At 41.1% G+C, this 14894-nt stretch overlaps 1 protein-coding gene across 1 annotated transcript; it reads right to left on the bottom strand.

The window, feature by feature from the left end:
- Positions 1 to 2318: 2318 nt before the first annotated feature.
- Positions 2319 to 14845, bottom strand: traf2b (Tnf receptor-associated factor 2b). Its single transcript, XM_035608728.2, has 11 exons — positions 14708 to 14845; positions 9731 to 9933; positions 8722 to 8800; positions 8400 to 8498; positions 6193 to 6354; positions 6026 to 6100; positions 5399 to 5473; positions 4516 to 4740; positions 4128 to 4431; positions 3724 to 3872; positions 2319 to 3630 (listed from the first exon to the last, which is right to left on the bottom strand). Exons 2-11 carry the CDS (start codon positions 9904 to 9906, stop codon positions 3412 to 3414), a joined length of 1563 nt encoding a protein of 520 aa, XP_035464621.1. The 5' UTR covers positions 9907 to 9933; positions 14708 to 14845; the 3' UTR covers positions 2319 to 3411.
- Between the last annotated feature and the right edge of the window lie 49 nt (positions 14846 to 14894).

The raw sequence follows: 14894 nt of genomic DNA, 5'->3' as shown, positions 1-14894 counted from the left end.
CAACTAGTGATTCTTTTTTTTGTGGATAAATTGTGTGGACCTAACTGTGGTGCTTGAGGTAAAGTCAAGGGATTACTGAAGTCAGGAGGATTCATCCTCTGTGGACAATGAATGTTTGTACAAAATGTAATGGCATTCCAACCAATATTCATTGAGGGTGTTGATTCGACCGTCATACACACCAAGTTCCTTGGAGCCATATGCTGCTGGCATAGTTAAAAACTTCTGCCCAACTGCCTTTTTTAGAGCTCTCCTCTGCAGCTCATGGTTTTCCTCAGCCAAGGATCACGTAGTGGTATTATGTGACCCAAGTACCATTGAAGTCCAACACAAGTAAACGGTAATACAATTAATGTAACTTGAATTACATTTTATTTTGTATTTTCACACAAGCCCAGGGTTTTTTGTAAAGAAACCTCAGCGTTTCATCGGAAATTCGAGAACTGTCCTCCCCCAGGTAGGAACCTTTCCAACCGCCTTGGTTGGTCGGCTTCAAATGAACCAAGCCAAACTGAGTCATGTAGTGATGACAGGGTGCAACTGTGGTGGATCATCTATGTATCTTGTGGTTGACACTCGCAGTGAAAAGGCTGCAACAACAACACTTCACTTCAGGCTTTAGTCAGAAAGGCGTGTATGGTAATGGAATATGGTTATGTTTAGAGAAATAGAGTATGACTGTTTAGTGAAACAGACATATTTTCATTCTTAATATTGATGTCTAGCCATGTAGATAGTTTTGGTTTAACAGAAACTACAGCCATGCTAGCAGATCTGCGAGGCAGTAATGCTAAGACTAGCATGCTCACAGCGGCGATGTTAGCATGCTCATACCAGAGCAAACCCCATCTCGTTGTAGCATTTTAGCGTCCTAATGTTTGCTAATCGGCTCGAAACACAAAGTAGGCTAATTTTAACATTAGTATGAGTTTTATCATTTTAACATTGGCATGTTTTTGTTTTTTCTTACCATTTTACCAATAGCATGTTTTACAATTTTAAACATTTTAACATTAGCATGTTTTTACCATTTTAACATTAGCATGTTTTTTACCATTTTAACATTAGCATGTTTTACCATTTTAACATTAGCATGTTTTACCATTAGCATGTTTTACAATTTTAAACATTTTAACATTAGCATGTTTTTACCATTTTAACATTAGCATGTTTTACCATTTTAACATTAGCATGTTTTTACCATTTTAACATTAGCATGTTTTACCATTTTAACATTAGCATGAGTTTTATCATTTTACCATTAGCCTGTTTTTACCTTAAGCACTTACAATGATTTACATTTAAATTTTTACCATTAGCAATAATGGTTAACCATTAGCATTTTCTTTCATTTAATATTATTTAATCATTGACATGTGTTCTGTCAAAAGTTGACCTGAACTCTAGACCCAATATGATACCCTTGTCATGAGTGATGTGTATAAAAGAGGTTTTAATCAAACCTGAAACTCGCTGGCGCCTCTAGAAGGGAACCCACTAGTCAGCATATGCAAAACTGTGAACATAGCCTGGGATTAGCAGTTTCTAAGCCGCAACATCATGTTCACCTTCTGTCAACAGTTACAGACAAAACACACAAGGAAGTAGGTTAACAATCAGCAGGTTTTTTTGTGGCATTGCAGTTTAGTGTGCGGTTATTATTTTACGTCAGCATGTTGCTGTCGAGACGTGTTTTTTACTGATGTGTCTCCACTTATAGAACCACATGGTTCCACTACGGTGGCCCATGAGAGTCAAGTTATCAGCAGGATTAGCTACACTAAAAGGGAGCTCAGTCCCATTCTCAGGTTATATTTGACCTATACCCCAAAAATAACTCTCACCCTCACTTGATGATGTAGTGTCTTTTAGTCCATATATGGAATAAGAGGGGAATATGGGCTTACTTCTCTTCCTTTGGAATGTTATGCAAGGGGTCTTTCAAGGACCCTTACCACTCCTTTACTTGGCCTTGAAAGTTACACGTCTCACATAGCATAACTTGATTCGCACCAGGTGTTCCTTATCAAACCAACGATGGGCCTATAAAGGTAACCCCCAAGAAGAGTCGGGAGGGTTGTCCTTTTGGCCGGACACTCTCCAAGCTCTGCAGGGCTTGAATCTATGCTGGTCTTTTTGAAATAAACCTTTATATACAATCAAGACGGTGTCGGCGGACTTCTCTTCAATACATCTTCACATCATCGCTACTTAGTATACAACAATGACAAAAATTTAATTTCCTAAAGGCCTCTTAAACTGACTTGACTTGTGGTCGAAAACCAAGGTTTTCAGTATAATATCACATTTCACAAGTATTCCCACCCATTGGAGAGGTGTACTTTAATGTACAGTTTATGTAATTTACATACAATTCCACAAATTTCAATTTCATGTTTGGAATTAATTTCTTAACACAAAATGTAGGATGATCAATAAACATGTTTAACACCAAGGCATTAATAGTACAAAGGAAAATCATATATAGTATAGAATATACTAGTGAATATAATATATATAATAATATAGTTAGTTATCAAAATTTATGGGTACTAATACAGCTGAGTTAAAATGGATAGACAATGTATTAAGTGTTTATTTATTTATTGTAAACTACTGTTATATGCAATAGATAAAAGGGGGGGGGGGCGTTCTACAGGTGAAGTGAAAACACAGACCTATATTCTTTCCTTGTTTTGCTTGTTTACTTCTTTCTTAGGAGGGGCGGCTGTGGCTCAGGAGGTAGAGATGGTCATCCACTAACCAGAAGGCCAGTAGTTCGATCCCGGCTTCTCCCAGTCCTTAAACGAGTCATGAACCCTACTTTGCCTCTGATGGCTCAGTGTATGAATGTGACGGAGAAAGCGCAGAAAATAGCAGCGCTGTATGAATGTGTGTGAATGGGTTAACGTGACTTGTACTGTAAAAGCGCTTTGAGTTGTCGATAAGACTAGAAAAGCAATATATATATAAAAAAGTTTAATTATATATAATATTTTATAATATTTGGTTTATAAGTTATAAACTATAAGGTTTCATCAAAATGCCAAGAGTCACATTCATGACAGATGGTTGCAGGCCTATTTTCATCATGAAACAACTATTTAGCTCTTCAGCGCTTCCTCTTAAAGCCTGCTGACAGCGTTACACTGAAATACACAAATAAACTAATAATCATTTAACAGAACTACCACCATGATGGGTTGGTTATTTAGCCTCCACCATAAAGTGACCCTCTCCCAGAACCATAAATTATATTATTAATGTATAGTGTATGTATGATATCATATTGAAGATATAGCTAATATTACTATAAAATAATATTATGTTTATATATATATTATCAGTATTTATTATTATTTATTAGAGATTTTTTCAGGAAACTTCAGTGCAACTTCCACAGTCTACACTCTATAAGCCTGTGAGGTCTACGATGGCTTTGATGAAAATGGTGTCATCTCTCAGATAGGGGCTCTTTCCAGCCAGTTTAGCCAGTGGACAGAACAGCGGGCACCCACTGGCGATGTTCATCTCACTGATTGGCCGCTGGAAGGACGTGGATGTGACGTCTGGCCGGAAGGCGTCGATAATGTGCTCCCGGTTATTTTGATCCAAGAGCATTAGAGTCACCTGGGGAAACATGAGAGCGTTGGTTCAATCTGTGCCGCTTTATTGGTGTGACTGGATTAAAAACGAGTGGGCGGAAGAGTTAGTGTTTCCCACCTTCTGACTGAACGGCCACTTCAGCAGAGCGTCGCACCGGCCCCTCATGACGACGAAGAACAGCGAAAGGTGTGTTCCCCGACCCGTCCCGTCGCCATTCAGATACAGCCGCAGACACATTTTGTAGCCGTATTTGCTGGAGTAAAACGCTGCGAATAGGACGAGAGAGGAATCCAGGATGTAAACCGAGAGTCAAAACAAATGTCACATGAGAATAGGAGTGACTTGCACACTCCCTGTAGGAAAACAAGGGTGTAGTTCAGTGGAAGTTCCCTTGTCTACATGCCAAGAGTCAATGTCATGCGAAACAAATGGACTCAACTCGCCCATATTCAAAAATAATCTTTAAACTGGGATGACCATTGAAATGGTTGCAGGGCGGTGATAATGTCTTTTCATCTTACCAGGTGAGAACATCGCAGGAGTTCGTCCAGCCACGGCATCCTGTCTGCGGCGCGAGAACTCTGAGATTTTCCACACGAATATCCCGTCAAAGGTGCAGAACTGGAGTTCCCTCATCAGCTGTTCGGTCTCCGACAGCTGCAGGTCTCTCATAGTCAGCGTTCTCTCCAGCTGTCGCACTTTGTTAGACATGTTTTCAATCTTTTCTTGGTCCAAACGATGCTGATGTGCAAAGGCTTCCAATGTAACCGAGCTGCGCTCCACTTCCCGGTTCAGGACACACACTATGTTTTCTAAAGCGTTCACCTGTCGACAAAACGGGAACAAAACATTTAGATCCTCGTCATGAACAGTGGTTAAACAAAGAGTATTAAATCCATCGGGACTCACCTTTTTTTCCAGGCCTACGGGCGGCGTGGAGGCCGAGGCTCCAGCGCCCACAGGGACTCCCTCCTCAGGAGCCCTGTACAGGCCCAGACCAGAGTCCTCCTGCCAATCCCCGGGACCAAGGGCCTCTGCACGTGCCCGAGGCATGGACTGGACCATGGGCAGCAGCAGACGCAAGTGCTCCATGGTGCTGCTGTGCTCATGGTCTGCGAGCTTCCCATTGTCCACCTGCAAAAAAAACACAACCGAGCTCATTTTGCTGCTGCAACTATCAGGGCCAAAGTGAAATTTCAAGACTGCAAGGCTCAAACGTTGTGGTCAGGTCAGAGGTGAGCAGCTGCCGGCTGTAACACCAGCTATTGGTGGTTTTAATGTTGAGGGGCGGAAAGCCCCAGTTTGTTTAAGTCACTGAGTTAACTACTAATTCACTAAAACATAATTAACCAGCTTATGTTTGAAAAACCCAGAGGTGTGTTAACACTTGTTTTTTGCTGCTTTGATTTTTCAAATTTTGTTCTTTAAGACACTATAAACCATCTAGATTTGTATGCTAAATGATACAAAAGATTTTTAAATAGTTTCCCAAGTTGTGACTTTGTTTCTTGTCCTTTGTTCAGAGACAGAGTTCAATGGGTTAAAAAAAATCCCTTTTTATCATTCAACAGATATAATATTTTCTTCTATGTTTCTTTCTTTCTATAGAGTCTTTGTGGATTCAACCACCATATGCATTTTTTTTTTAGAGAAACTGATAGTTTCTTCTGTGAATGTCTTTTAAAAGGCCTCCTACAACATCATATTTATGTCAATAATTTTTGCTCACCTGTTTCTATAACATAAATAACAACAATGAAAGCAATATACTTGATTAGATTAACATACGTACCACAAACTTGCAGCCCACTTCGCTGAACGGACAGGCACTCTTTGACTTGGCGCAGATCCGGCTGTGATCGCTGAACTGAAGGTGGGATGGACAAAAGGAAATGTGAGCGGATCAGCTACAAACAAAAAACTGAAAGACAGGATTCTTAGTCTGAAAGAAACTAAGTCTAATCATAAAGGAAACTCTAAGGCAAAATTTCCTAAAACCTCCATTAGAAAGAGGCCTTTCAATGGTTGGATGTGGAACTCGCAGGTACAGTATGCAGGACGTGGACGTGGATTATAGTCTTCAGATTTCTGAACTCTAATCCAGTTTAAAGGTACGTCTATTGGAACTTGGACATTCTGGCTGATGCTTGTGTTTAGTATAATTCCATGTATCTTAATAGAAATAGTGCAAGGTCTTAAACGTTAGTTTAGCCTATAAATGTTATATGTAGCATTAGTCTACTTGGCGATTAGTCCTTGCTAAGGCACAGTATATAGAAGCAACCAGATTGACCTTTGTAGTTTTATTTTCCGACAACATTCGGGTGCATTTGTTTACTGAGCAAATCGTCAACCATCGCCACTTCACGTGGAAATTTGTATGGAAAGTTTAAGTGTAATTTGGAGTAGTCGCTCAAACCTTTTCTCTCGGGATCTTCTTCTTGCCGCAGTCTTTGCATTGTAAGGGAAACTTCAAGCAGATTTCATCGTGGGCCTAAAAGACGCAGTGGAGGGGGAGATTATTAGGTCCTGTATATTTATAGAGACACAACCAAGCAGGGGGCTTTGCTCTAGACGATCTCTCACCTTAATTTCTTTAAAGTTGAATGACATCTTGCAGTATTTGCAGTTGAGCGTTCTTGCCTCACATTCTCTCTCGCTGTGTCTGCACTTGTCCGACCGCAGGATCGAGGCCTGGCAGGCGTCGCACTGCACCCGCTCAAATTCACAGCAGCCTTCATGCTGCGCCTGAATAACGTTGGACAGGTCTATATCATTATTAGTGTTTGTGTTTCTCACGCAGGCCAGAATGAGTCTTTGTGGATTCAATCATCACGTTGATTATTTTGAATGAGTTTATTCATTATCTCTCAATGACATTATCATAGGTATGACTGTTGTCCTTGGCGGTGTTCCAGTTTGTTTTGAGTGCACATGGATATAAAACCTGTGGATCTTTAGTTAAGTTTTCTTATACAAAGACAATACAAACTCGTCTTTGGTGGTTGAAGTAAATGACTCTCACCAAATGCACTGTAACTGACAGACACACCCATGTGCAGTATGCAAGCGGTCATGTTAACAGCTGCAATGTGGAAAAACCAGAGGTTCTTCTTTTACACAAAACTGTATCATCTAAAGTGCATAAAAGGAGGTCAACTGTAATAACTGCGTACATTGATTTAAAATCTTTTTATATTAAGCAATTATGATTCTGTTATCTTCAATCTAATAATACAGTTTTTTCCCTGTAACCTAATTAGTAGAAATAACTTAAACTACAATTATTTGTGCTATATGGTTGTAAAACATGAATAATATACTAAAGAAATGAGAAGAGAAAATATTTTTCAAACAAAGTCACAAAGTCAGTGGAAGATGTGGAAATAAAAAGGTAGAGAAAAATAGAAGCATATGTATAAAAAGTAGAGCAATAAATAAGTGAAAAATTAAGTTGTGATAATAATAATAATATTGGTTTTTGTTTTTGTTTAAATCTGACGCTGACAACTTTCTGAAAAATGCCGGGAAACTAAAGGGGGCGGAGCTTGACTGTGAGGCGGAGTCAGCCGAGCCAGAAGCGAGTCTGTTTCGCAGTGACCACCAACGGCAGCAGGTTGAAGCCACACAGCTGGAGCCACAGGTAGGTTAGCCTGCTTTTCGCTTTCACTGCTCACTCTCAGACATGCTACACAGGCAAACCTTCGACTGAGAGTCCAAACTTCAGTGTGATAATCTAAAAAAAACAGCTTCTCAGTCCGATCCCTGTCCCTGCGACGCCACTCTGACACCAAATTTAGTCGTTTTTTTTCCACCTTCGCATGACCTAGTTTTTGGGTGTGTCCGATAATGATCGTTCCAGACGACGGTGACTAAGACAGCAGCCCATAGATAATCACACAAACATGTTGGCGTCTCACCCAGCATGATTAACGTTTTCATGGGCAGTGCACTTTGATGCAACAGTCAAAGAAAATGTCTCATAAATAAGAGGATGGCTCATCATCGGCAAGCGAAACCCGTCAGGTCCACACTTACAAAACATGCAAAAATGATCTCCGGCAAGTGATCTCATTTTAAACTCATTTCCTGCCATTACGCCACTTTGATGTTTCCTGTGTCGAACTTCCTCTAGGTAAGGTCACAGGGTGAGGTTGATTAAAACCACAAACATCCTGTTGACGGAAATTAGCTCAATCTCTTTAATAAACAAACTGACGAACTTTGCCCGGCCCTCAGATATTTACAGTAGAAACAAAACTGTGGAAAGATAACACTCATTCAAACTCACTAACACCAGAAAACAAACAGCTTTCTATGGCTCTGATGTTAGTTTTTCTCTGTTTCAACAACCCACAGTCTGTGTGAAGGACGTGGCTCACAGCCTAAATCTGTTTCTGTTTTGTTTCTTACAATTCAGTAGTTCCCATTTTCAAGCAACGGTCAGCTCCAGACATCACTGGTCAAGCTGTTCTCAAGTTTAGCTTCCTTTTATGGGCTGGTACTTTCCCACTGAGCTGTTGTAGATCAGTGAGTTAGATACGTTAGGGGCTTTCCAGGCATGTTGAGTTTCACTTCCTGTTTCTCCGCAGCCTTCGCTGAAGTGCGTGTAATCAGACCACGATGTTCCAACCATAATGTGAACTGAAGGCTTTAGGGGGAGGACTCAGAGAGAACTGGTTTGGCTGTGGATAAATTAGTAAACTGACACTTATACAAGGTTTAATATAGGACAGACAGAGACAGCAGTAAACACATTCACAATACCCAAACATTATGAACTTATACCTCACCTCATACTCCTTTATTGATCCTGTCCAGCTGCAGCCCTGGTTCAAACACCTGGCCGGCAGACTTGCAATTTCTCGACCTGCTGCATTGTCTGGAAAAGCCTGGCGGAGGAGCAGAGAACAAAAAGCTCAGTGAGCCACGACGGCAGGAATAACAACAGCAGGCAGGATGCATTGTGTGGGGTTGTGGTGGAGGAAATCCCCCCGTCAGTAATGGCAGCGCAATGTGGGATCGGAGTCATACGTTTCCTTCAAACAGAGCGGGGCTGAAGGACGTTATACCGATTAAAACAGGGGATGTTTCACGAAATACTACATAGCTTACCTCATTACTGTTCAGGATGGAGATTGGCTCCTCGTATATTTCCTCTTGGCGGCAGGCTTCACAAGGCTTTGGCCCAGAACTGACAAACAAAACAGGTGTGGGACTTTACAGTGGGAAAAAAAGAAGGAAAGGCTGGTTTCCTGCTGATCCCTTACTGGATGAAATGCTGACCAGTATGAATCACAGCTCAAGTTGGTGAATCATTAAATTAAATCAATTCAACAGAAGTCTAAGAAGGAAAGAAAGAAAGAATCCTTGATAAGGTGTGGGGGAAATTTACGAGGACATTTAAGAGCTTCTGCAAGGTTCGGGACAAACACATGACCGAGTATTACTGACACACAACAAAACCAAAACAAAAAGCACGTTGAATTATAATTACAGCCTGACAAGTTCACATGCAGCAGCTCACGTGAAATCTGTCAAATCATCTACTTCACATTGTCACATGCTAATGCAATGGCACTAAACTTTTAGACTTTTCACATGTGAAAACACAAATTTCACACAAAGTGTTTTTTGCCGTGGTTTGAATGTTGGCACATTCACGTACGGTTTCATACATTCAATGTATAACTGTTATTAATCATCCATTAGTTTCATAATATCTTCTTTCACTTTATATTTAATGATACTGCCACTGTATCACCGGACATGCGGTGCTATTGACCAATGGATTCTTAATGGATTCACAAGCACATTAGTGTGTTAGTGAGCAACCAGTGAGTCATGTGATAAGAAAGAAACAAAACAATGGAGACCTTTTAGAATGAGTGAGCCAGATCCTTGTGATTCAGTGTCATCGGCATTAGAGTCCAGTCATGTGAGGGATGAGCTTGTATATAGCAACTGATCTTGGGTGCACACAGTAAAAATAAAAAAATCCCCAGAGGCGAGCAGAGATGAGAACACAGGATGTGCTGAAGCATGTCCAGTAAGAAGGTAAGCATTAAGGGGTGGAAGGGGGTGAGGAGGGGGGCTGTAGGCGGTCTGTTGACCCCTGGTCTACCTGGTGAGCTGCCTGAAGCAGTGTACACAGAAGCGGTGGCCACACTGAGCCTGGACAGGCTTCCTCAGGACCTGGAGACACTGCTGACATTTGTATTTATTCTCCATGGGCACTGACAGCACACTGAGGGGGATCCCCGGTAGAGAGGTCACGCAGTCCATTGAGATTCGGGCCATTCTTGTCCATCAATCTGGGGCAACAGCCTGCGGATTAGAAAACCACACACGGGGACAGGCGTTAACAGACAAACAACTCCTGTGCAACAGGAAGAGACAGGACAGCCATCACAAGGCTTTGTTTACCAGTACTACTGCAAACCAACAGGTTTACTGCAGGACACACCAGCAAGTAATTACAGGTTATATCTATCAGGTTTACACCTACTGGAACTGTCAGCACACTGGGAATTCATCAGCTCGGATGAAAACGCAAATATGAGCAGCTTCCAAGCCCTTAAGCTTATAACTACAGAGAGAAAATGAAAGGCGGGTTCCTCACTGAGAAACTGTCAGGATACCAAGTTCACTCTTTAGCGAATAGGCCTTTATTATCATTGCACAACAGCACAATGAAATCTAAACAGCTACTACTGAGCTGTTAAACAGTAAAAACATATTTAGAAAATAAAATACAGCTAGGACACTTTCACACACACAATCTGGCGATCATTACGCACCTAAAATATTATACATATTAGTATTAGTATTGCACACTAGAGTAGTGAATATATTTGCAGAGAGGTAAATACTGCAGGCATGGGATTTTATTGCCCCGAAGAGCTCGCCAGAGGGCAATCAGGTAATGTCCGGGGTGGAATGAGTCCTTGAGGATGTAGGTTGCTCTGCTACGGCAGCCAGAGCAGAAAATGCTCTCCATATACAAAACACACACCAAAAAAATCTCAGATTTCAGCTTCTTAAATGTGAATATTTTCTGGTTCCTTTGCTCCTCTGTGACAGTAAACTGCACATTTCTGGTTTGTGGGCAAAACAAAACATCCTCTTGGGGGTTTGGGAAACACGATCAACATTTTATCTCATTAACAACTGATCGATTCATTCGAGAAAATAATCGACGGATCAGTCTGTAGTGAAAATAATAATTGTTAGTTGCAGCCCCCATATGCAAATAACAAATGGCTTTGCATAACATTTTTTAAAACAAGTTGGACCGTTGAGCAGTGGAACCTGTGTGAAACTAACATTTGCTGAGATATAAAGTGAGGGGAAGAGTTTAGTATTATTAAGTGATTGGCCTAAATTTAGCTTTACCAGTGGCTGATTTCGTTTTCACTTGTGCCCCAACGGTCCGCTTGTCTTATCTGCAAAGTCTATGCGTGCAAGTCTCTGGTTATCAGCAGTATCTTGGCAGGGAAAGGTACTGATCAGGAAACAGACATACTGGTGGCGTCAGATTGATCTGATGAGAAGCTGTAGAATGTAAACTTGGCAGAGCTCCAATACAGTGGAACCAGTACTTGTGTTGCTTCCAAGAAAGGGGAATGGGAAGTCACGAAAAAGGGTAGCCTAACTTTACACTTTCTGTAAATTTACACACACACTTACAAAATCTCAGTCAATCTCAATCTTCAGTTGTTCACCTTTCGTCTAGTGTTATATAGGTATGTTTTATGTATGTAAAAGGTCTGCAAAGTTAAAAAGCCCAAAGTCTGCGGTAAAGGGAGCTCATCTTCCTGACAGTCATCGTCAGTCTGATGCCTCCATACCATCGTGATATCACGAAGCATCGTACGGTTTGAAATGGGCGTGCCATTTTTATTTGGTACTCAAAAGTTGGAATTTATGAATAAGAAACCAATAACCGTGCTTGTGCTACCATGTCGTGGTTGTTTTATCCTGTGCACAAAACTATAACATAAAGCACATTGGATCACAGTTGGGTGTGGTCACAGTATAAAAAAATATATACATACATACATATATAAATGTATATGTATGATATATGTGCTTTACATAAAATGAATCAAAAATGCAACAATATAAAACCACCATGTTTACGATTTCAAATATTCCTTCTTTTAGCGCCATCTGGTGGGAGTATCAAGAATGATATAGAATAGCAGCATCAGCAGGACTTTCCAACTCTGTCAAAGTTACAAGCCTGACTGGCCAGCGATGCATGTTAACTCCTTATGAGCCTCATTCTTACCTCTTTATCGAATGCTATTACAAAAAACAACCAGGGGAGGCGAGAATGTTTCACGCAACTTCCCACTCTTACTCGCAAACACGTCAGCAGGGCTCATTTGATTAAGCTGGAGGTTATGTCGCCACACGGTGAGTGATTGCCACGCTGCTGCTCATGAGTGGAACGAGCTGTCCCACGAGTTGCTGAAGCAAATAAGAGCGAAGGTCACTGAAGTAAAAATATGTTATCAGGTTGCAACGGCAACGGTTCTTCTGTTGCCTTGACAAATGCTACAGGTACATTTGGTTCTCAAAAGTTGACAGTATAAACATGCAAGACTGCCAACAGAATTTTCCTGCCTGGTGTGCCTTGTTTTGGTAAAAACTTTCATTTAATGACTTCCATGTCAGAAGAACTGTGGTCTGAAAATAAAAACTAACTTATGTGGAGTTACTGACAAGAGATAAGTTAATTCGATTACATTTCGGTGGAATGTTTTACAGTGCAGGGACTGAACCGGAATGTCTGTGGTAAAACGTAATATCATAGTCAGCCATTGCTATAATTGTCCATATCACACTAAAAGGCATGTTGTGACTACACACAGTACTGCATTAAGCAGACTACCAAGGTCGTGGTTGAACTTCGTTTGTGTAAGAAATCTGCACACGTCTACGCCCTCACAAAAACATGCTTCTTTTACAGAAGTCTTATTGTGTATTCCATTAGTAATGCATAACTTTGGAAAAAAAAAGAGTGGGGAGGGTTTTTCCCCATACAGCAGATGTAATTATACACTGACATATATTCCCACATAATAGTTCAGGTTATTGTCTCTGCAAAGAAAATTTCAGGTTGCCATGACCTTTGGAATATTTCTGCGTTGGTGGCAGGAGGCTTAAGGTTGCATGACAAATTGTTGTTTGTGCGATTTGAATTCTGTGCTGTAAAAAAAAAGACCAATAGCTTTGAACGGTGTCTGCACTAATTTCAATGACGACTTAAAAGAACAACCAGTGACAACCACTGACATTTGCAGGGCAACAGCACTGCCTTTTTGCACTGGCAGAAGTAAATACCCCTTATGTTCAACCCATATCTATTATTTAGTTACAAAACACAATATTTATCTTGCTCAAACTATTCATCTTGCACAAACTAGAAATTATGGAAATGTTCCTCTGTAAGGAAGCAGGGATAGAGCTGAGCTTAGCAAAGTCACTGAGCCTAAAACTAACCCCTAAACTTTTTGTTGACGTGGCTAAGAAGTAGAAAATATCCAAATCCTCTTTTGGGTCAAACTCCTCCTTAACCACATTTAATGTCATGTTGAGAAATAGACATCAGAGTGAGAGTTAGGAAGTGAGATTGTGCTGAATGTATTTGTTGGGTCAAAACTTGTGGTGAAGTAAAAAGAAACTAGGAAACATGAAGTAGATACTGTGAACCATTAGAGCAGCAGCCAGCTCTTTTACATCTCGTTTTCATACTGACGATCTGTTGCGATCGTCAGTGCAACGGACGAACAGGCGACAACGTGACAAATTTCTCATGGTTTTATCATGAGACATGGACTGATATCATGAGTCCCTATCATGAGTCCCAAGTGAGCATATGACCAGTAATACATGCTCAGCCTTCAATAATAATTGAACCATTAGAACTACTAAGAATACAATCTCTCAAGTAAGATTCAGGACTTAAACAATTCAAAATCAACAGCTTTAAATAAGATGAATCCCAACTTTTATATAGTCACATTAAAAAGCATTTTAACTGTATTTAAAACATTATATTTTAAGTAAACGCCACTATCACTGACATTTTGTTATAATTTCTGACTGCAAAATAAAGTTTGCGAACATTTTATTGGTTTATTAGTATTTGTCTATTATCGTTTTGAAATGAATAGCACTTCGTATATTCGTATGAATATATGAATGTTTCCACATTTTTAAAATTCTGTCCCATGACATGGAGGGAGAAACAGTAACACTGGGTCGTTTTCATTGAACTTTCCGGACTAACGACTTAAGATCTATTTGTCAGTTGTTCCACTGTAGATTAGATCAGTCTCAAGAAAAGAACCCAGGGCAGAGGCGCGAACAAAATGTTTGACCTTTCAGTTCTTACTCAGAACCTAACCCTTTCCTGACATTGTTCCGCGCATACATATCTGACAGGTTGGTACATTCAAATGCAACGATGACTAATATTGCAACACTGTGTCACGACCTAACTCTCAGTAGCAGTAAAGTCTGCCTCGATGTATCACAAAGTGTTGAAATGTGTGCAGACTTGTTCGCACAAGTCACATAACACACTGTTGACACGGTGGACGATGAGCCAAGCCTTAATTCTCACGCGCGCGCACCCGAGCTGTGATTAAAACAGGAAATAAATGGAATCAAGAAACGGCCTCAGTGTCTCAACTGTGTCCACGCAGTCAAGAGTTACAGTTCAGTTCACAGACACGTCAGTGGAAAGAAACACCACTCGGCTATGGAGGGCAACCAGTCCACCACTGCATGTACATGTCTGTCTTTCTCTCAAACAGAACTTCCTGGCTTCTTCGAAAACCTACAGCAAACGAATAAACACAAACACACACACTCACACACACACACACACACACACACTCTCTCTCTCTCTCTCTCTCTCCCTGTGTGTGTGATCGCCCTTCTCCCTCCGCCATGTTTCCTGCTCCTCTGCTCCTACAGCCACAGATCTCTGACCCCTCTGCGTGCAGCTGCAGACTGTCTCTCTCTCTCTCTGTCTGTCTCTCTGTCTCTCTCTCTCTGGTGAAATCAAGCCTCGGACGCTACTCACCGATCTTGCGAGGGCTGCTTCGCCTTTTTAACGCATCAGCAGCCTCGCGGAGTATTTCTTACGAGCGCACCGAACGCCCCCTTCGCACTACGTCAGCAGCGGCGGAGCGGATGTAAACAGCTCGTCGTGATGCGAGTCGGTCGCTCCTCGTGCCGCTCTGACGAGCGAGTCACGACTGGATACACTT

This window comes from Scophthalmus maximus, chromosome 20, assembly GCF_022379125.1.
Source record: "Scophthalmus maximus strain ysfricsl-2021 chromosome 20, ASM2237912v1, whole genome shotgun sequence".
Taxonomy (NCBI): domain Eukaryota; kingdom Metazoa; phylum Chordata; class Actinopteri; order Pleuronectiformes; family Scophthalmidae; genus Scophthalmus; species Scophthalmus maximus.
Note: the sequence above shows the minus strand (reverse complement) of the source record. Positions and strands in the feature narration are given on the sequence as shown.